The 23,726-nt window shown below is 44.2% G+C and overlaps 1 protein-coding gene across 8 annotated transcripts in view; it reads right to left on the bottom strand.

The window, feature by feature from the left end:
- Positions 1-21,570, bottom strand: part of SLC7A1 (solute carrier family 7 member 1) — a 41,903-nt gene extending 20,333 nt beyond the window's left edge. For 2 of the 8 annotated variants that reach the window (XM_086881670.1, XM_086881672.1), the window contains exons 1-2: positions 16,941-17,288; positions 812-1,195 (exon numbers count right to left, since the gene is read on the bottom strand). In XM_086881670.1, the coding sequence (XP_086737796.1) occupies positions 812-1,181 (370 nt within the window). In that variant the 5' untranslated portion in view covers positions 1,182-1,195; positions 16,941-17,288. Of the gene's footprint in view, positions 1-811; positions 1,196-7,022; positions 7,195-7,936; positions 8,028-16,256; positions 16,903-16,940; positions 17,289-18,269; positions 18,410-20,159 lie in introns of those variants that run through there. The other 6 variants (XM_086881671.1, XM_086881675.1, XM_086881673.1 and 3 more) reach the window with 5 other exon arrangements.
- Positions 21,571-23,726: the final 2,156 nt, after the last annotated feature.

Here is a 23,726-nt window from a genome sequence, read left to right as displayed (position 1 = left end):
CCAAGCACCATGGAAACTAAATTCCAAGGTAATGCTTACAAATCTCATAAAATGCCATTTAAAAAAACCAACTCCCTTTAGTAATTTAGCATACAGTTTTCAGTTTAACTAGCAAGCTTTCAGTCTCAGCTGGTGAGTGTTGCAGCCTGAGAGGCATGATAACAAGCAGCCTGCCCAGAATGTGCTTGAAAAGACACGAATCTTTAATTAGCAAAGTGTGGCTAAGTTTTAATGCATCAGCTGAGTTGCACAGCGCATGCTCTGAGCTTCATCCAGGGCCTCTCCTTGTGGGAGTCAAGGGCTTAGAAGGGATTTGGTTTGTATTTTCCAGAGACTGTGAACCTGAAGATCATCTCAAGATTAATTCTGCAGCAATTCACAAGACAAAACTCTTATCTCCAGATACTTTAAATAGATCCCAAAGGGACCAGAATTAATCCTTGATCAGCTGTGAGTACAGATGCTCTGTATAAAAGCGTATTTCTGTGAGCAGCTCCTTTCTCAGCAGAGAGGACACTCTTGTGCCCTAGCAAATGTGCAGCAGCCAGGGGATGCCAGAGGGACGAGGTGGAGATTCAGAGGAATTCCCAGCAGCAATAAGCCCTCAGCCAGCAACACACCACTCACCTCACCAGCTAGCAGGAGCCATCAAAAATGCATCCCACTGTTGAGTCCTGAAATCCTCGGTGAGTGCAAGAGCGAAGCATCTATTTTGTAACAGTAACACAGGCACCCAAACAAGGGTGACCTTACAGACCAGGCTGCCAGCTTGAGCTAAAGCTAGGGTCTTGCACACGCCCACCATACTTACCAATAACATAGGAGAGGATTAGATTCCACCCTGTGATGAAGGCCCACAGCTCACCCACAGTCACGTAGCTGTAGAGATAAGCTGATCCCGTCTTAGGAACTCGAGCACCGAATTCTCCGTAGCAGAGTCCGGCCAGCACTGAGGCCAAGGCGGCAATCAAGAAGGAGATAACGATGGCAGGTCCTGCGTTTTCCCTTGCCACAGCTCCAGCCAGTACATAGACACCTGCACCCAAAGTGCTGCCTACACCCAGAGCCACCAAGTCAAATGTGTTAAGGCATCGCGAGAGGCGACTGTCTTCTCGAGTGCAGTCCACATTTTTCCGACGAAGAAGCTGGTTTCCGAAATTGGTAATTTTTTGACACTCCATCTTCCTGTTTGGGCCTGCAAGAAAGATGCTGCCATCATTATCCAAACCACCATACCCTCCTGCATCAGCATCACTGCACAGGTATAATACTACAGCCCTGTTACATTTCAGCAAATGAAATGTTCCCATTTTCCACCTTTTTACAGGGTGAAATGCCTCCTTTGGCATTTTATCTAGACCTACCATGGAGAATTAAAATAAACACCAAAACATTTTCTGCTTCCAACTCTCAGTCACGCAAACCTAGTGCAATCCAGGCAGAGAGGAAATACTTCAGTCCAGCTCCCACCCTGCTCCATTATCACAGCTCACATGCAAGTAGGTAAACTAAAAAATGCAAATTTTGTCTTTCAGATTTCAGAGGGGTTTTCCAGTTCTGGGGAAGAGAGTACTTTAAAAGTGAAGGTCCCAACTGCCCCATTTACCACACTTTGGTACACAATGCAGAGAGCTTGTGGAATGCCCAAACCCTGTACTACTGGGATGAATTTAAACCCGAGAACCTTGCAGGGGTGTATGTAACACATCCCAACCTAATGGGTTCTCAGCCTGAGGGAACAGCTACTCCAGGACAACCTCCTCTGTAAGATGTGTTGTGTAGACATCAGATTTTCTCTGCTTTGCTCTACAAATCTACAGGCTGTGTGGCCACAGCCTACAAGGATGAACCTCATCTTCCGTCTCAGATTGCATCCTCTAGCTCCAACAGCCTCACCCCGGTACTCGCACTGCACCATTAAGCCTAGCTTTAAAAATGATTCTTCATTAATTATGGAAAAGGGAAAAGGTTCTTCTATTTAGATGCAATGCTGGATTGAGGCATAACACTTTCCATCAGTACACAGTGCACACAGACATCAATACTGTACTGAGAATAACATGCAGGCAAAAAATACTCCTAAATGCAATTTACAGTACAGTTCAGTAAGACTGGTACTTTATCAGCTCCAGCTAAAACCTAGTATAAAAGGTGGGAAAATACATGCTAAGAAACTTAATTAACTGAGGCAACTGTTAAATCCATGCTTCAATTTTGTCACTGCAGCATCAACTACAAAACCAAAAATCCTCTTCACTATTCCAAGACAACGATCCAAAGTCCTGGCTTAAATCCCTTTCTCTTGGCTTTACACTAACTCCCCTACTATGAGGAAGTAATTACAACTGCAGGAACTAGGGCTGAGGATTTACAAAACCCACTGTGTAAGGAACTGTACCCCACCAACAGCTCTCAAACATGCTCCCAACAGACATGGATTTAGACAAATAAAGAGAGGCAGGTTTTAGGCCAATACTACAGAAATCTTGTTTCATTAACCATGGGAGTTCCCAACACACACAGAGTGTTCTATCTTTCTATCTTCTCCCTTCAGCAGGAAGACAGACCTAAGTCTTTACCTGTCGCCCTGAAAACTCAGTTTTCTGAGCTTGCTGACATAGTTTTCTAAAGACTTTCCCAGGACAGTAACTGTAAACATAGATATGTATACATTCTTTCTGATACACATCTTTTGATGGCCATCTCTCACGGCCAGTGCGGTTGGGAAGGTATTATTCTGACTATCCAATCCCTGGCCATGGTCAGAAACCTATAAATTCTGAGAAGAAATACAGCTCTCTCTTCCTTTCTTTACCTTGAGCTGTGTTCGTGTAACCTATTCATGTCTAACAGCAACATTTACCTAAATACATTCATATGTCAAATTGCTCACTCAATCTCCTTTCCACCTGAACCAGGATTGCTTTTGGCTGGACAACTGCCCACCTCCCTAAAGCTGGGACAGGGCAGTCACAAACTCTGAACTGGGTGAAATGGACAAGAAGACTGTGGCACTGGAGTATCTCCTATGAATTCTGTTGTTTTCTAGGATGCTACCTAACAACAATGGTAGACCTCTTACTCCTTGCACAGCCACCAACCTAAACAAAATCTGGTATCCTGTAAAACAAACATAACTTAGTGGTTTTAATTCTGCACTGAAAATGAAGGGGTAACTGGTCCCCAATTCCCTGCCTTGTCACAGACACACACATCATGACAAATCACTTTCTTGGCAAAAACAGGGTTGGCAAGGGGCAATGTCCCCAGGAGAGGAACAGAGCCTTGGTGCAGAGATGGAGGATCAGGGTGAGAACTTGGCAAGGTCCTAGGGGACAGGGGGAAATACAATTTATTCACTAAAAAAATTACCTAGTGAATTATTTCAAGTTTACATATCACCCAAGAGTATCCCAGAAGAAAGATATTTCAAAGCAATATCAATTACAAGCTCCCTTGGGCCTTATCTACAGGTGTTCACAGCTGTACTGTGGCCATCAAGAATAAAGCAGAACTGCTTTTTATGGATAATTTGCTTAGAAGAGGGGCTATTTAATTATGACAGCCCTGGAAATTAAGACCAACATCCTGCAATTGGCTTAACGCCAGCAGAGTGCTCTTCTAGATGAACTCCAGATCAAGATATCAACTCCCTCTTTCCCAAAAAGCATCTCAAAGTCCGAGTATCTCTGTTGTGAATAGAATACTTCCTATATCCTGCAGGTAATAAACAGGGAGCCTGCAATGCAGCCATGTTCTGTGGCCCTCACACACAGCACTATCATTCATCTCACAGGCCACTGATCACCTTCCTAAGCATCTCTTACATGTTTTCTTTGCTTTTGCAACAGCAGGTATCAAAGCAACCTTTCACTTTCAATTATATTCACTGTTTCTTGACAAAGAGACCTTCAATGAAGACAGGTGGGATTTTTTTCAGGAGAACAATCTTTTGGTTTAGCAGGATGCAGTACAGAGTCATTACACCTCTGCCCAAAACCTTCTGTGTATCATTTGTTATCTTTGCAAGTGTATCAAAGGGTGATTTTGGCGGAGATTATGATTTTTCCCCTCCTTAGAAGTTGGATCCAGCTGTGATTTCGCCTTCTCAAACAGTCATCCTTGACTTTGAAGTGACCCTTTGTTCTGGGCTGGTTCCACTTCCAACTTCACTTGAAAAGATGAGCCTTTTTTTTTTTTTAATGCACAGTCAGTATTCCTGTGGCATAATGAAGACCTGATAACATAAAACAATATGAATTATTCCATAAATGTTACCAGATGGTACCTAGCCACCTTCAAGATGAGGAAACTTCAATCTGAATGAATATAGATTATATTAGTTTTGTTCTGCAAATGCCTAGCTCTCACCCCTGCCTTAGCTCTGGTTTCCCCAATGAGAAACACTGAGCTGCAAGTCCCAGACACTCAGACCCTGTGTAGGAAATGGCTTCACCCCAAGGCTTTGGGTATCTCCATGTTTTGGCTGAAGCAGAGGTCTTTGGGAGCAGTGGGAAGCAAGGACACACCCAGGTAGCCTAGCAGGGTGGACCCTGAGCCAGGGGCCACATCCTTGGGTGAATCCTGTCCCACTAAAGTTGATGGCAAAGCTCCCACCAACTTCAATAGTCCAACTGCTACTCGTGTTTTATTTACAGTGCATTTTATGTTTATTACTTTTGTTCCCTGTCCAACTTTTTGTGTCTTGACTCTATTGTATTTTCAAATAAAATAAGATATTCTTCCTCCTTTTATCTAATGGTTAACATACCTATTATATCAGGTTGATAAATTTCCTTCCCCATTCCTCAAAACAAACCCATAAGAAAATAAGCAATCTGCCATGTGGTTGACAGCAAAAAAGTAAACCATAATAAACATCTGTCCAGCTAAACATAAAACACCATGTGTAAAAATAAGCTGACAGGACACCATTTTACATAAGCAATACTATCATTTCCTCAGCAATTACAAGTTGTTTCAACTTCTGAAATACCACTCCTTACCTATTTCAAGGCATTGCTGTTCCTGAGAGTTTTCTTCTCCAATTTGCAGAAGAGCATAAAACTAAAGCTGATTAAGCAGAACAAGGAGTTTTCTACTAAGGAAAGAAGAAAACCTAAGCCTAACTTTGCTGCATGTTCAACAAAGTCCCCAGACATCTCCTTGGAAGGTGAGTGAGCTGAAATCCTCATTCAACATTGTCCCACATATGTTTATATCCATTTTGAAACACATGGAAATGTCTACTGCCATCAGTACCCTTCCCTCACAACAGTTATGTCCTGTGGACAACCTGACATTTGTTGGAGACCAAAAGGATGCTGAGGAAAAATATGCCCCATACAGATGTATAATCATTGCTACAAGTCTGCAGAACAAAGAGCTTGTGGAACAAAGAGCTTGTGCTCGCACCATGCTGATATATTTGACAATGTGGAATGGTTCTCACCCTGTATTTTTTGTTCAAACAAGGTCCCCAAACAAGCACGTAGTGATGATGCCAAGCAGTTGATCAACACATAGGTACCAACCCCCTTGGGAGCCCTTTCCAAAAGACTGATTTTGCTGCTTCCATCCCTATGGCAGCATCATTCACATGGAAGTACTACAGAGGAAAAGAGGTGGGAAACTTCAATTCCTACTACTGCTATTAGCATTACAGGTATTTTGGGGGTGTCAGATTTGACTGCTGACTCCTAAATGCAAAAGGTTAGAAAGCAAGGGACCAAACTAGATCTCCTGAATGTTTTCTGAAGCATAATTCAGAAAACCAAGTTACCCAGGCACATCAGTCCTGGGTGTAATCCATTCCAGTATAAAGTGAGCATTGTGTAAGATATGTCATTCCAAAATGTCTTGCCTTAAAAAACTCCAGTGTTTTATGTTACTCTGCAATAAGCAACGGAGCAGAGTCAAGATGGCTACAAAAGCTACTGAACCTTCCCAACAGATATTTGAGCATCTCTCTCTAGACTTTTAGAAGCAAAGGATGTGGCATCACACCCTAAGCTGCATCTGGCTGTGTCCCTGAAGTGGCTCCAAGTGTCCCACATCAGCTGTGCTGCACAAGGCAGGCAGTTTAGAGAAGATACACTTGGGACAAATGCTGAGGACCGGCTCAGAGACTTTGACTGTAGCCATTTGCAGACGCAGCCACCAGCAAAAAGGCCAGTGAAAGAAAAGGCATGAGCAAGCATTATGCAAAGCTGGAGGTTATCTCACTATAGCAGCAGCAGTGGCAAGGAGTACAAGTCAAAAGCCACCAAAGTAGCTGCAATTCTTTGCATTTGTTTCATTGTGTGTGAAGAGATGCCGTCCTACTGAAGTATTTTAACCAGAAAAGGAAGGTATTGTCTATGTGCTGTTAAACTGTTCCCTGCTTGTTTATCTTTTTTTTAGTATGTGTGAAAATGTATGCATATACCTCAATATATGTTAATCTAGATTACATCTGAGTGTATATACTTATCTATATATGGACATTAATGTTAAATTCTTTGCCAATTTTGTCATTAAAAATCATGATCAGCCATTTGCTACTCAAAAGGAAGGGAACCAGGTAGTTAAATTCAAACAACACACTAAACAAAGATACGGGCACACACAGGTGTGGGTGTGCAGTGTACACAAACCGCAATCTTATTCACCTGCTTAAAGGCACACTGCCCATCTGAAGGGGATTACTCTCCTTTCTGAGCAGATCCTTTAACACCAGAAGTGAAGTGGTGCTTAGGGACCAGCCCGCTGTCACGGACAGCTGGGCATACTGCAGGTTTCTGTTCCTCCATCCCCTGAGTATTAGGATCATTTTCAAAGCAGCATGGCCCACTCCTCCCCAGCTGTCTCACAGACCTGGAGGATTTATTTCATTGGAAAAGGTGCAGTGAGGTGCTCTTTATAATCGCTTTACCACCCACTGACCAGCAGTCAGTTACTGAAAGGAAACGACCAAGACCCAGAGGACATGAAGAAGGTGCTCAATTACTGCCACAGGAAAACACCAGGCTGCTGCAGCTCACCAATTGCTTTCCAAAATGTCATGGCTACTGGCTGTACCAAGGTCAGAAAATCCTCTCATCCCAGGGCAACTTCCAAGGTGGCAAAGACCATCCTTTTCCACAAGTTCAGACAGGAATTCTCAACTTCTCCATAATTTCAAAACAGGCAAACATCAGTGTTTTGTCTCAATACCTGCAGGAATGTCGATCAGGGTTATTTGTGACAATACAAAAAATCCATTTTGAAACGAGCAGTCATTTTTGACCAAAGCAAAGGAGGGAGGTTCCTGCTGTTGAAGTCATGAAAAGAGTACTTCAGATATCCAGACTACAAGCTTCAAAATCTCCAAAATGGAAATTGTAATGCCCTTTCTTCTGCACAAAGCTCTAGCTGTGATTATCATCAAATGTGGCACTCAGTAAGCCATTCAGCAGGGAAAAGGTTGGATAGACACTAGTTCCCACCATATCATGCTTAATTTGCAGTTGGGAATTTGATGTTACAATCACTTTCCAGCAGCGCGCACAATGAAAGGTTGGGACAAGGTACAATATCAGATCTCTACCACCCAAGTGCTGCAAAAACAGGTTAGAGAAATAGCTTTTGGACTCCAACTGGATATAGTGCACCCTGCCTCAAAACAGGGAGAACAGGTGCAGCCAGACAATATGTTTGTTTTGGCAGGGTTAAATCATGAAATTGAATCTTCTCTCCCCAGCCTACTGCCTATCAACCCATAACTGTACCAGAATAATCAGCTGGGGAATCATGCTGAAAACCACCACCACTGAAACAAGCTCAACACTGTGACTACAGGGGAGAAGAGAGAGGGGAGAGGGCAGAGGGATGTGACACTTTCCAGGATAGATTCCCATCTGAGAAGCACCATCCAGTGAAAGGTTCCTGAAGCAACCTCAGCCCTTTTAGCCAACACCTCAAATTTCAGCTGGTGAGGATCCTGTCAGCTCAAAACAGCACCCAGATGTTTTGAGGAGGACACCAAGTCCATTTGCCATCCACAGCTCCTGAGAAATAAAAAAGTTAAGGAAATGTCTTCCTGCCTAGCCATTAAAGCCATCACACCTCTCTAATTACATGAATCACTACTTTTTGATGAAAAAGCATCTAATTGAAAAGTCTCCCACCAGCTCTGGTACAGTCTCCTCAAATAGTTCCTCAGCATGACTTCAAATTACACCTTGCAAGAAAATTGCTTGATTTAACTCCCTCAATTTGTCCTAACACCAAAGGGGATCTCCACTGATAATTAAACTTCCCAAATGAAAGCCTGAATGACTGGCAGGGATTCACTTGAAAAAACCCATCATCCATAATCTGCCAGGGACTCAGCCTTGGTAGAAAAAAATTAATGCCCTGGGAAACAATATTAAATAAGTGATCTTCTGTCTCCTTAAACCCAGATAAAACGAATGCTTAGCCAAAAGCCCTGGCCATGTCATTCAGCATAAACCAGTTGTGATCCTTGGACAATGGTGCTTGGAAGAAGGTGGGAAATGTCCCTCGGGATAAGGAAGTAAGTTAGACAGCAGCAGAAGTTGGTTTGTTATTAAAACAATAGTGAGGAAACAAAACATTAAGAGCCCCAACCTTCATGCAGAACAAAAAGTATCCTGCACAGACATGGGACACATCCAATCAGACTGACAGAAGAAAGGAAGACTTCCCCAAACACCATTATTTCACCAGGATGAAGGGCACAGCTCAGCTGGGACTTTCAGGTGCAGACAAGGGGCAGATCAAAGTGGGTATAAATAATTGGACTTTGCTACATCCCTGAGCAGCGGGGAGCAAGTGGAGGCCTGCAGGTAGGTCATGGAGAACAGTGGCAGCTCCAGCTGGAGGCAGGACCATGGGGCAGCTGCAGATCCTGGTCACCCTGGCCAAGCAACCCATGAGCATCCTGCCTGACTGACGGGCTGGACCACAGACCTGTAGCCACCCCTGTGGATCAGCATGTCTGTAGATCAGACATTTCTCAAACAAGCATGCTCTCAACACTGCTGCACCAATTAAAAAATAGTTCTAATTAAAAAAATGCTGTCCCAATTAAAAGCTTCCTCCATTACTATAAAGGGTACTTTCCTTTGCCGGGAAAGCAGAAGCGTTGTTTCTGTGAATGAGCTGGAAGAGTTTAAATAGCTTTTTCAGAGAAAACACTCTGTAACAAACCTCAGAGGAACTGCTCACATAAGGGAGAACTCAGCCTGTGCTGAGTTCACATACTCATACTCACATTCAGGACACATACTCATTCAGGGAGGAAGGGGAACAGAAATTGTATGTGGTAAAGTCATGGGGCTCCTTGCCTTATGCAGGAGATTGCAGGTGTCTGAGGAAGGTTTTGCTATCCCCTAGGTAACTTTGTGTATGCAAATTAATCATTCAGAGTCAGGATGGATGGGGCTTTGAATAACCCCATGGGAGGTGACTGGACTGCATGGAATTTCAAAGGTTTCTTCCCATCCCAAACCATTCTAGGATTCTGTGAAAATCCAAAATATGCTACATCACTCCTTTAGGCTTCTGCAATCAAAACAAAGTCATTAGCAAAGTAATTAGAACACATTTTTGTTCATTTAGGAGTTTCTCCACTGGTTTGCAGGCCATTCAAGGGCTTGCCCCATGCAGAATTCTAAGTGCGATTCTGCCAGCCCTGCACTCTGGTGTGGCTGTTGGAGAGAGACTCAACACAGTGGAATAATTAAGCTTCCCTTTTCTGAAGAAACTGAAGTTAATTTCTCATTGAACAAACCAGCTGAATTAAAAAATATATTACAATCTTCTGAGGGCTCTTGCATGACTAAGAACTAATGCTAAAGCTTTAGCGACGACGATTTACACCATACAAAAGAGACTGTGAAAGGAGTTAAAATGTTTGCTTTTAGATTCAGTTTTCCCACATTCCAGCCATAATTCAAGGGCTGGGGAGAGATCACCTCCTTCCAAACATCACATGTTCATCACTGCAGGCACAGACAAGTACTTCACAACCCTTGGCTAGTGTGTGCAGTCACATCCTCTCCTGCAGCAGAGAGGCTGCTGCGTGCCTGCAGTTTCAGGGGTGGCTCTTCCATGTAAGTCCCACCGTAAAGCTCTTCAGAAACACCTTCCCCTGATAGACAGTGCCTTAATGCACACTGGAATGAAAGCAATGACTGAATCCTACCATCTGATCCAACTAGTACTGCCCATTGATCAGACCTACCCCACTGACCAGAGTCACTGAGTGCCCAAGGAGACAACAGCGCACGCTGCCTTGGAACAGCATGAGAAGCTCACACACTAGGAAGCCATATATGAGGCAGCCTGGGTAGCCTGATCGAAGGCAGAGAGGCATGATAAGCATCAATGGTGTGGCCACACTCTCAGTGTAACTGGAATATGGCAATGTTCCAGCTTGTTGGGCCAATTAATGTCTCCCCTTCCCCGCCAGTCCATGACACGTGCCTCACCAGGGACCGTCGTTTTGGGATGGGAATTGGTTGTGTAGGTTGGTCACGGAGCCTGGCTGCCAGGACTACAGGATATGCCTACATCAGTGTAGCCTTGACATACACACACAGAAATATGGGAGCTGAGGATGGTGCAAGGAGGTGCAGCAGATGGGATAAAGCATGGGGCTATGTGGAAAAAAATTCAGTCTCTTAAGTGTTTTGCATATTATCCCACAAGCCATCGCTGCGAAGACTTCACAGCTCCCAAACTGATGGATTTACAACAAAATGCCTTGGAAAACTGCACCCGTTTTAGGCATTTAAGTCTAAATTAAGTACAGAGCATGGCAAATCATACAAGCATGATGTTTAATTAGTATGTCAGTGGGGTAACCAACCATTCCTGTTTTCACACACAGGTATCACAGCCTAGTTTTGATATATTCTGCTTAAATAAATCTCATCAGAAAAGAGCTAGAACACTGACGTAGAATTAAATTTCACAGCGAGGTAGATAAATTTCACAGCAAGAAGGATTTTTTGCTTTGGGTAAACACTCTTTTCTTAGGCACACGTGCACGACTCAGCTCTCTCCTGCTCCAGGACAGGAGAGCTGTTTAAGTAGAGTTTTGCCTCACCCTAACCCAACCATAAATGGCTGCAAGGCTGCTGATAGGGAAGGACTGGGGAAAAGAGGCATCCAAACACATCCCATCTCATATTTATCTCAGAACTTCTATCAAAAGCATGACAAAAGACTTCCTGCTGCTTTTTCGGATCAAAGCAAGACTTGCTGAAGTTTGTGGGATTTTAAGTTTTTTTCCCTCAAAAAGGGAAGATGACACTAATCGGCCAAACTGTGAGGCAGATCACAAGCCACATATATCACATATCACTGCTGCCAATGTCAGGCAGAAGGAACCTGCACAACCTCAACACAGGGCTGCACACTGGCCAGCCCCAAGAGGGATTTGGGCAGAAAGCTTCTGGATGTGATACGTGAAGGAGAAGTGACAGCAGGGACAATACAGTGATACCAATTATACCTGAACCTAGCCATAAGCCCACTGCAAAATGTGCATTTTCTGCATCAGTGTGGCAGAAAACCAGGTCCTGCAACCCACATCTCTCCATGATGAAAGCTTGTTCAGGCTCCCTTGGAAGCACAAGTCAACTTAGGGAAGTAATTAATTCCCATGAGCAAAAAACCAGATTTGTCATCTACTTTTTATTATCAATTCCATCAGTGTAGTAGCTATCCAATCCGTAGACTAAAATCTTACTCAGTTTTCTGAATGTATTGGAATTGCCACCTGCACCTCCCTGCCCTTCATGCAGAAGCCTGGTCTGCCCCAAAAAGTGTTCCTGCAATCCAGTGACAGCAGTAAGTGAAGCCACCCAGCACATAGTCCTGTCAAGGGAAGTTATACAGCTATGCTTAAAAATAATTGTGTCTCTATCAGCAAAATACAGTGCTTGCAGTAAGTATACACTTTTTATTGGGAGAAAAATTACTAATATCATCCAGTCTGCTCAATTTTTTAAAACATTATCATATTTTTCCACATCATCATTCTGGCATCAAAGGAAATCATTCCTAATTATGTTTATGGGACTGGGGGAATACATAGAGAGACCTAGATATGACAGTCTTGGAGAAGTATGGGGAAATTTATAATGCCACACCTCTCAGAACATGTACAGTGTCATCTCTCCCCGTGTCACTTACCTGTAACAAGAAACTTTGAAGTATAATCAAGTTCTGCCACTGCAAGGTGCTTTAAGTGACAGCAAGAAGGAAACAAACAACTGGCTGTAAATATTCTGCCTGGCTCCTCTGTGCTGGGACTTGCAAAAGAAAATAGGTGGTTTTAAAGCAAAGTAAGTGAAACAAATGATAATTACCATTTCCCCAAGGGTCTGAACAGGAGCATGAAAAGCAAAGCACTGCTGTTGTGTTTTTGACAGTGCCCTACACCATGCTGTTCTGCTCTCCAGGTACTTCCTTCAAAGCAAAAAACAGGTTCAAAAGTGCTCTAACATCTGCCATGGTTTATCTGGAGCAGCCAAAGCACAACAGCAAGGCTTCATCACTTGTATAAGTTTTGGGTTTTTTTTGATCATCCTTGTGTTTCTTTACATGCCAACCAGGTTATGAGGGGCAGGATTCCTCTTGACTAGCTTCAGCCCACTCCAAAGTAGACATGGGGACTTAGGGTATCATCTCACCCTCCTCTGTAACCAACAGGATAAGACAGGCACCTCCAGGCATTAACTTCTCCCTTTGGTACGAAAGATGGGAGCTATGGCCCTACAGAGTTACCTGCTCTCCCTAGCTACTGCAGTACTACATCTACAAAAACTCCAGCAGACAGATGCACAACACAGAAGACAGGACTGCACCTAGACCCAGCTGAAGCAACCTTGATGAATTTTAACTGGTCTTTCTGTGGACACTGATTAAGAGGTGAAAGCCTTTGAACAGTCTTAGGGGTTTTAACAACTCAGACATGCACTTTCCTCACAAGAGCAACAACTCCTCCTTATTCTTCCTTTCCTCAAAAATAATAGTGTTTTCTGATGAAAACCTTGGATTTCAGGACTGTCCAAGCACTGATCCTGGCACCTCCAGAGCAAGCATAAACATTTCGCTTCAGCTCTTCTCCAGTTACTTAGCTGTTACACTTCTCACTGTATTGCTTGTGTTGGTACCTTTCCTAAACCATAAAGCTGCTAGCAGCCAAATTTCTGTTCCTGGCTCCCAGAAGTTCTCACTTCCAAAATCCCAACAAACACCCATTGTTTTCCTCCTCCAAGATGTAGCACCTCCACCCTAATCCATTGGTTAGCTGATGACTTCTGGGTGTTGTACCTTCATTTTGCTTGCAGTGCCAGAACATTTTGCTCCTTTTTTCCAGCCAGCTGCACAGTCAGAACAGTCATGCCTAATGTACCTGTAGTCAGCACGGACAGACAGGCAATGGAACAGCACTTCTGCACTTCAACCTAGATCAGCCAAGTGCTGTATTCTTCTTAAGGACCTTCTCTCAGCTTTTGGAAGCTATAAGCACACAAACCAGCCTGTCCCTGCAATGTGAGACAAAGAGCAAGAGTCTTCACATCACATGTGTTACAGGTCACCCTGTTTTGTGAACTTTTTTGAGGGAGAGAAACAAATACAGTGGCATGCAGCAGCATCCATTGCTTGGGATGATCTCACATGGGTCATCAACCTGCTGCCAGGCAGCGTGCAACCCCAAGTGAAGTTTAACCAGAAACCTAATAATAATAAACTATAATAATAAAATACTATAAATAATAAAAGACTATATTCTGGTTACCTCAGGTAACTAATTCCCTCTGGAATATTTTCTAAAGATACAACACATTATTTACTTTGTTAGCTGAAACTGCATTACAAAGGGGTCACTTCAAAACAACCTAGTTCTACAAACTCGACAACGCATTTTTGCCAACTAGTTTAAGAATTTGTCACCAAGCTATTCTTCAGCTTAAGGAAACAGTTCATTTACCAAATCACAGTAATTTCTTGTATAGCATTTACTCCTGCTGCAGACACATCCAAATAAATCTCCTATACCAGCATTCCCAAATGAAGGATGGGGAAATAACAGGTAATGAAAATAAAGTAGGACAGAGAACACCCACCCTGGGTTACTAACTCTGGGTCAGAATTGACTACAGCCAACCCTAACCAACTCTGCCCAAAGCACTCAAGTAGCTCTCCACACCATGCAGCCTCATGGTGCTGATGGTCAGTAGCACTAGTTTCTCCACATACAGAGTTAAGTCAGCAGCACTTCATAGCTCATCCTTCAGGAGCGGCAAAAGGGCTGTGTCACATCCCCATCTGCCTTTGTCACCAAGATGGTAGAGCAAACAAATCCCATAAGGATCAACCCAACATCTACCCAGCACATCTGCAGACAAAGTAACTCACTCTTTCAACTTTCTGTCCCACTCTGTATGGGTCAAGAGAAGAGCATTAAATTTACCACTTTGTTTTCTACTCATTTGAAGCTGGGATACAATTGGAAGTGACGTTTCTGAAAGGCTACCGAAGTCTCATTAACCTGTCCTTAAGGCTGAGGAACTTGCTAGATCAAGAGTGAACTAAAGGCAGTGGAGGCAGTAATTACAATAAGACCCCTGCCCTCTTTCACTCAAACCTTATTTCTCTCTTCCGTCTTTCCCATCTGTTTTTCCCTCTTTTTCCACCACTCCTTTCTTCCCCTCCCTCTTTCACACACCAGGCTAGCAACTGTGCTCAAGACCAGCTGGATTGGAACTCGCTCCTGTCATCTCAGAATCATGCTATTGTTAAGGTCGGAAAAGGACTCCAAGATGACCAAATCCAACCATTTATGTGTCACACAACTTAAAGCAGAGACACAGAGCTCAGGCACACCAGCATGAGAATAAACACTACCTGCCATATGGCAACAGATTACACAGGAAAAAGGAGGGGGGGAAAAAAAAAAAAAAGAAGGGAAAGAAGAAGGAAAAGAAAAGGGAGTGACAAATCTTTCAACGATACACCTCGGAACTGGTTTCTCCAGAAACTAGTTAAAGAGTTACTAGCTTCCTCTTCTTCGAGCCAATTCCTTCTGTTTAGAAAAAAATATTGCAATATACTCCATGAGAAGGCAAGAGCATATTGCGTCTCACCCATACTCACAACTGAACTGCCTGAATTAGAAGCCTAGCTGGCCTCAGGTTTCTGTTACAGCCCACTCAAAACAAGAAGTGCCTTCTGCACACACCTCCTCGCTGTTAAGCACAGCCCTACAAGCAGCAAGGCTCAAAATTTTACAAATACCACCCAAGTGGCATAAGTCGGGGACTAAACACCCATTCATTCCCCTGCCCAAGAAAGCGGTTTATTTCAAAGCCAGTGTGACCATCTAAAGAATGCGTGTGATGGAGTACAGTCAAGGTCTGACCCTGTCAGATCGCTCAAAATGCAAGATACTTGAAGTACTTGAATGCAAAGTAACTTCCAAAGCTTGCTCCTGCTTTCTGCCAGGGTCAACACTTGCAGCTATGGAGCCTGTGCCATTACACAGTCTTTTACATCATATGGAAAGCTTGTCCAAAAACCATGTAACATGGCCACTGAAGACAACAGAATTCCACAGAGTACCTGACCAGAAAGATAAATTTCTGCCTGTTCTTTCATGTTTTCATTGTATTTGCCTCTAACTTGGACACATCAGACAGCGAAGCATCAGTGAGCGAACGAATGGTTTCAAGAGGCATTGCCGTGCCACTGCAGAGGGTCCCACATGACACCTTCATTGCCATCTGTGACCACCACGTTTTCACCACTCACCCATGGCTTAGCAGAGTGCACAGAGATGGGCAAAGGGAAGCAGGGTATGGTATCCGCTAGTTCAGCTGATGTTTGGCTCACCCTGCTGTTGTTGCTCAAGCACGAAGTTACATTTGCAAACGACCACAGGCAAGCGGCAAAACCACTGGGCTAAGAGCCAGCTGGCTCCTGAACCTTCAGCACCGTAACGCCTTAGCTCTTCTGCCCCGATCTGCAGCCGCTGTAGAGCTGCAACTGCCTTTCTGTCACAAGTCTATACAGCACCTAAAAAACACCACCTTGCTCCAAACCTAAGGTCTTCCAGCAGCTGATAACAGAACTAACTAGCAATTCGCTATGGAGTCTCAATCCTCCTCTCCAGCCTTAGCTACTGACAAATTTCCTCATCAGGATTTTTAGTGGGTGCCCCATGCTCCACCCCATCTGCCACCCACATTCACACATACATGTGCAAAAAAAGAGATGAGACCCATCTGTTAACCAGGACAGCTGCCTGCAAAACGCTGACAAGCCAAATGGAGATAATTCCGTCCTGGTCACAGGAGCAGCAGGTTCGGGAGCTCCAGACTGCAAGTCCGGCACCCAGTAAATTCTCAGTTTCTTTTGCAGCCTGACGAAGGAAGCAAAGCTCAACACGGCAGTCCCTCGGGAGCAACCCTGGACACGGAAAGGCCGTCAGGGACACGGCCCTGGGTCTCTGCTCGGCACTTGGGCCTTCACCTCCAGCACAGCATGTTCCCTGCGGCGCTGCTCGTACCGCAGAGAAGACAAGCAAAAAAAGGGATCAGCTCGGGAACAGGCACATACGGATGTATGCTACCCAACCCTGCCCTGGCCTTCTCCATCCCTGGCAGAGGGCAGGGGGCGGTTCCGCGGGGGCACACGCTCCGGCGGCGCCAAGCAAGGCCCTTCCCGCCGGCATCCCGGGGGCGGCAGAGGGGCCGCGGCACGGCCCCCGCAGCCGGGGGTGAGGGTCGGGCGAGGGGAAGGCAGGGCAGGGGAGCGCTCCGGCAGGGACGTGCCGCGGGGGCCCGCAGGGGCGGCAGCGGGCCGGGAGCGCGCAGCGCCCGCCGCACCGCACAAAATGGACGCACCGCGTGGGGCCCCCGCCCGCTCCCTCCCAGACTCACCCAGCCAGGGGGCTCGGGCAAGCGGCGAGGCAGCGCAGCGGCGGCCCACAGCTCCCCGCTGCCGCTTTAGATCTGCGGCGGCGGCCCGCCCGCGCGGCCCTAGCTCCCAATGAATGGGAGGCTCTTCTCACGTGATGCGGGGCTGGGCCGGGGGCAGCGGGAGGCTGGGGCGGGAATGGCTGAAGTGCAGACCCCGGCAGGGAGCGCATGGCTGGGGGGCGGCACACGTGGAGGAGAGGGCACCTCCACCGGGCAAGGAAGGGGCTTCACAGGCCGGCCACCTGCAAACGCCTCAAGCCGCTCCTTCGCCGGGGACTGAAAAGTTCCTCGCTTTCTCTTTTTCTCCTCACGCTCCCTGGGAGTGAAAACTGAGGGGTTGGGCAGAATGATCCATTCACCTGTAACGCACACCTTGCTCTGAGAGCTGATGGGTTCTGCAGAACATGGCTGAGCAAGAGATGCCAGCGTGAAATGGGTGCAGTGCACCCATAGGATGGTAAGGGTTGGGAATGGACCTTAAACATCACCCAGTCCTAAACTCTCCTGCTGTGGGCAGGGGCACCTTCCACTCGACCAGGTTGCTCAAGGCATTATCCAGTCTGTCCCGGAACACTGCCAGGGTTGGGGCATCCACAGCCTCCCTGGGAAACCTCTTCCAATGTTTCACCACCCTCACAGTAAAAAATTTCCTAGTATCTAACCTAAGTTCCTCCCTTTTCTTCCTGTCTGTGAAAAACAAGGTTCACATATTTTTTATAGAATTTAAAAGTTTAATAAAAAGACAATTAGGAGATAAATATAAAGTATATAGATATGGCCGGGTGTCTCTGCATTCAGCCAAGAGAGCACACCTTACTAACAAAGGATTGTCCCTTAAAAACAGAATCCTACTGCATATTCATAAATTCTCATACATAATTCAAACATTCTTCTTAAGTTTTGGATGTTTCTTTGTTTAGTTTTTGACTCGCCCCCTTCTCAATAAATCAATTTTCTTGGCTTCACCAAGTTTTACATTCTCTGATAACAGAAATGCAATAAATTCCTCCCCCAGAGCTCTGGTCACTGCTGTCCTCATCTGGACAAGATAATCTAAGAATGGAGGGGGGGTCTCTGACCATCTTTTTCAGTCTTTGGGTTATACAAACAAAAGTAGTTTTTGTTTTAGTACCATGCCATAGCTCAACATATATGTATATTATACTACTATTTCTAAGTTTCATCAATAACAGAAATAAAAGGAAATATATTAATATAACAAAGTTTTCTAACCTTATACATATAACATTCATTTTAATATATGCGAAAAGCCAACAATATAATACGTACCTATAACATTGTCCTAACACTACAGCTCCTGACAATGAGTCCCTTTCCAGCTTCCCTGTAGGCGTCCCTAAGATACTGTAAGGCTGCTATGAGGTCTCCACACAACCTTTTCTCCAGGCTGAACAGTCCCTGATAAGAATGGCAGAACAGCATTTTACTCACTTGATAAGGATAAGGGAAAACATTTTACTTCTTACCAAGGACAGCAGAACAGAACAGCACAGCCTTGGAGAAATAAATAAAGATGTAACTTAGGCAAACAGAAGTCATTCAAAATGCAAGCAGGACACCAGCTCAGCTCTGCAAGGCTGAAAAAGTAGAAGTGAAACAATGATACTGTACTTAATCAAAAGCAGGGGTCGAAGAACAGCCCCCTAAAAAGGACACTGCACTTTGGTGATGGACCCCAAAGAACCATAGAAGGACTTTGATAAGGGATATGACTGTGTAAAATAAAGTCAAGGAAGCGGACAGAGCTAATGAATATGTAATCATTTATGATAAAAAATTGTACACCTGACATTCCGGGCATCAATTAGAGGAAATATCTTCCAAATGCCAAGCATGCTATAATAAAGAATACCTGCTATCTATTCAGAACTATTCAGAACTGTGCTAGAAAGTTTCTATCTGGCTAATTTTGGTATCACCACAACTCTCTCTATCTGTCTTCACAGGAGAAGTGTTCCAGTTCTCTTATCAACTTTCTCATCACCCTTTCGACTTGCTCCAACAGTTCCATGTCCTTTTTATGTTGGAGACACCAGAACTGTACACAGTATTCCAGGTAGGGTCTGACAAGAGCAGAGTAGAGGGGGAGAATCATCTTCAGCCTGCTGGCCATGCTGCATTTGATGCAGCCCAGGATTCAATACTGGTAGACACTGATGGGCTTGGATTAGGCTTTTGACATTACCTCCCATGAAGCACCATGCTCCCAATCTGGAAAATACACTGTTGATGAAACTTCCACGGCTGACTCCAAAGCTACAGCAAACAGCCCAAAAGAGCTGTGGATATTGGAAGAACAGCATGGTGTCTCTGCTGCGCTCGACAAGATCCCATTTCCATTCCCATTCATAACAGACCACTATAGGAAAACTGTCCAGTGTGCTGCAGGATGAGACAGCATCTGAACCTGAAGCTTGAAGAAATGTCAAGATTCAAACTGTGAATAAATAAAGTGGAATTCTAGAAAGGAGGAGAGTGATGGTTAAGGAAAGAAACCAAATAAGCAGCGAAGAACATCTGGCTGAGCAACCAATTCAAATTGCATCAGAGGAGGTTTAGATTGGATATTAAGAAAAGCTCCTTCACCAAAAGGGTTGTCAAGCATTGGAACAGGCAGTCCAGGGAAGTGGTGGAGTCATTCCTGAAGGTATTTAAAAGATGTGTAGGGACACTGAGGGCTTAGTGGTGGACTTGGCAGTGCTGGGTTAATGGTTGGACTTGATGATCTTAGAGGAATTTTGCAACCTAAATGACTTTGTTTAGAAAGAGACTGGGAGATTACAGTGAATCCCAAAAGCCATGTGAGATGGCTGCATGGGACAAATGGTACTAATGGAATAAAATATGCAACCCAAAAGAACTATCTTTCTAGTAGAGTACCTTAATTGAAATATATGTTGTACACGGAAAGTAATTATGAAGCTGTAATCAATAGTGCTGAAACTTTAATACAGTCCTTATTTTGACATTTAACCATAAAGAAATATATCTACTTGGTGGAATCATGAAAAAAATGCTGGTAGGAACCACATTCATTAAATAAAAGTGTTCTTTTTTAGGGCAAAGGTAGAGCAGTAGAACAGTCCTTCAGTGATTAAGAGGCAAAGGCATAAACACTAAAGAAAGAAAGAAGGAAATTGTTTAATGTCATTTACTTACCCACTGGAGAGGCTGGAGGACATTTTGGGGGTAAACATTCACAAGAACCCCTAAAACAATGTTTTACTGCTGTGTTTCTTCATCAGCTGCTTCATGTGAGATCAACAGCTATACCTGTCATGTTGCCATCTGCTTCTGCCTATCACTTCCATAGAGCCCTGTTTCATCTGCTGTGTTACTAATAGATGTGGTTGCATAAATAGGGGGAGCAGTGGTCTGAGATAATGGCTCCTAAAATTGTTCTGCAAAAAAAAAAAAAAATAACCATCTTTTATGCCAAGCTGAAGTACCCAAGAACACCAAGTACCAATTAATAGGAAAAAAACCCCAAGCAAACAATTGTTCTGAAATTTCTCTTATTTTTGCTAGAATTAAACTCTGCGTTCAAAAATCATTTGTTGCACCTTAATCCTTCCTTGACCTCAAGCCAGTCAGCTTGTTCTAGTTCATTTCAATCTGTGGAACCCATTCATACCAACTAACAGTATCTCAAATAATCCTTAGACATGAGCTGTTAGCACAAGCCTGTGGCCACTCCCTGTTTACATGCAAGTACCCTATTTTGGAGGGTAAGAGGATATAGTAGTATGGGCATTAACCCATCTTCTGTCTTCAACAAGCTTAACAAAAAAGCAGCCAGTACAGCTGTTTGTGGAACAGTGCTTTGGGGCATGCCCTATGTTTAACTACCAAACACAGATGTGGGCTGCATGTGTGAAACTAAGTGTGAGAGTAATACTTCCTTGTCTACAGTAAGGCCATGGTAGATAAGGCAGTGAGGAGGGCAGAGCTGCTTTGACTGAAGGAGTTCAGTTTCCTGTAAAACTGATCAAGCCAAATGTGAATGAAAATGTAACAAAATGTGTAAATGGAGAAATGCAGCATTTGGCTACCAGTTTAACCAAAAACAGTTATCCAGTGGTTAATGGCCTCTAATAGGACATGTCTGAGGTCATCCAAGATGATGATGTCCCAACAACATCTGAATCATTTGTATCATCCCAGTCTCAGAAGCTAGACTTGTGTTACTAATGAAGGTGGGCTTGTTCCCTGTCTTTGAGGGTACGTGGCACAGCACAGCTTACATCCATACAACAAAACCCTCTTCTCCAAAACAACTCCACAGCAGGGTGACCACCTCCAAACGGCTCACTGGGAAGAAGAATCTGATGCTATCCCATAAACTGTGCACAGGCATTTCCTGGGAGAGGGTTGTCTTGACCATACCTGCAGCAGAAACTGTTTAGCACCATGGGCAGTTGAGCACTGGTACACCAAACTGAGCCCTCACTATCCTTTATTTGCTGGTAATACATGATACAGGTGTAGCCAGGGAGGCTGGAGCTTTGCTGTGAACTTAGAACCAGACAAGATGGTTTTAGACAGGTGGCTTTGCCATTTCCTCATGAGCAGCCCAGACACCACACCGGTTATTGTAGATTTTAGCCCCCAGAACATGATTCATTTACTTGCCAGAAGAATAAGACATCTTCCTCAGCATTGTACATTTTGTTCCCAGAGCTAAATTAACTTCCTGGCATTACAAGCCTGGTACCCCCTACTAGGTCTGGCCCTTGATGATCCAAAGAATGATCCAAATATTGTGTTTGATCTCAGACTCTGTACACAGCAGCTCCACTTCCTCCTTTTTAAATTTTGTTTCTATTTATACAGTTAACGAACTTTTCCGCATTCATCTTCATTTTCATCATTCATCAGTTTTTGACCTTCAAAACATAGCTGCTAGATCTGTTCCCATAGACTGTTGACATCTAGCATCCTTTCTTGAACAGTCAATTATCCAGGTAACTCTGGAGAATGTCCCTGTTAGTTTTCCCTTTGTTTAACATGCAAATTCCAGAAAGATTTTCTACCTATGTTGTAAAATCTCATATGCCCTCATATGCAACCCCAGAGCTTGTCAAATTGATTAACTCCAGTCACTGCTTTTTCTAAACTTCTTGATGTTTTCCCTGTGGAAAAACAAGCAAACAAACAAACCTCAGAGAAATATTTTTAACCTCTTCCCTATTCCATTGAAATGCTATCAACATTCTAATTCTTTTTTTTTTTTTTACTGTAACTAGCTGTTATATGTTTACTACCGAACTACATCCCAAAAACTACATCTTTTTTTGTTTGTGTATATACAACTATAATACCACATCCCTTTATTCTTGAGCTTGCACCTCTGACTCACATTGAGCTGTTGCCCATCATGAACCCCAGATCCCTCTCTGCAGGGCTGCTCTCCAGCCACACCTCTCCCAGTTTATACTTGTGTCTGGCTTTACATCATCCCAGGTGCAAAGTCCAACATTTGGACTTGTTAAATTTCACGCTATAAATCATAGCCCAGTGTTCCAATCTGTGTAGATCCCTCCGCAAAGGCTCCTGTTCCTCACAAAAGCCAAAAGCACCTCCCAGTTTGGTATCCCTGGCAAACTCAGCAATGGTGCACTGCACTCCTGCATGCATCTTTGGGAAGTACAAGAACAGGGCTTGATATGTGGATAGAAAAAGAACTCTATAACTCGCAGAGTAGTTTTAAGAGTAGGTATGAATTTATTCAGCACTGAGGTGCATGGGGGATATCTCCTCTGAAAATCATGCACATTTTTGAGCTTTGGCTTTCTCTTTTTATCCTTTACAAACCAGGGTTACACAATACGCCTAATACATATTCATTTCTTAACTTCACCTGTCTTTGCTTCATATTAAAATTAGTTCCACGCCCCTTTGCGGCTGCGCACTGCTCGTTTTTGGTCAGCTCGGTGGTCGTCTGGGGGTATCTGGGATGAGGTCAGCAATTTTCTCCTTGGCTGAACTTTCACCTTGTCTTCTTGCACAAGCTCTTTTTAGTCCTTTGACCACTCTTGGACTTTGATAACTTCCTTTCTGGCATAGGGGTCCAAAGAATCTCTTTATTCTGTGGTGCCTTTGTCTTTGCATCTTGTTTGTGAATTTTAGCTCTTTATCTTATCTTGCTGTCTTGCTCCTTTCTTGCTCTTGTCAGTTCCCCCTCTCTTCTGGTCAGGCACTTCTTTATGCTTAATTCTTAATTCTTAATTTCTCTGTTTCAGGCTGGCCCTAGAACTGATCCCTGAGGAGCACCACTGGGGACTGATCACCAGCTGGATGTAGCCCCCTTTAAAACTCTTCGAGCTCTGCCCTTCAGCCAGTCCTTCACCAGCACACCAGGATAGTTTTATGTGCCATGTTCTTCCATAGTCAAATCTTGTTTCTGTGGTCCTCTTACATTGCTCCTCTTACATTTGCACCTTCTTAACAGAATGGGTCAGGCTGGAAGGGACCAGACTGGGGCATCTGGTCCAACCTCTCTGCTCAAGCAGGGTCATGCTAGAGCACATGGCGCAGGATTGCAACCAAATAGTGCTTGAATACTCTCCAGTGAGAATATTTTTTCCACTGCTTCTCTTTTTTCTTCCCAGCTTAGTCCTTGCTAACAGAGAGTCCTTAGTAACAGAGAGGTTTTTTTTATGCCTTCCTGCCTGAATTACAGACAGTCTCTTCTTTAGCCAGGACCAAACTGTGATGGTAGGGCTC

This window comes from Cyanistes caeruleus, chromosome 3 (genome assembly GCF_971803275.1).
Source record: "Cyanistes caeruleus chromosome 3, bCyaCae1.hap1.1, whole genome shotgun sequence".
Classification (NCBI taxonomy): Eukaryota; Metazoa; Chordata; class Aves; order Passeriformes; family Paridae; genus Cyanistes; species Cyanistes caeruleus.
This window is presented reverse-complemented; position numbering and strand designations above follow the sequence as displayed.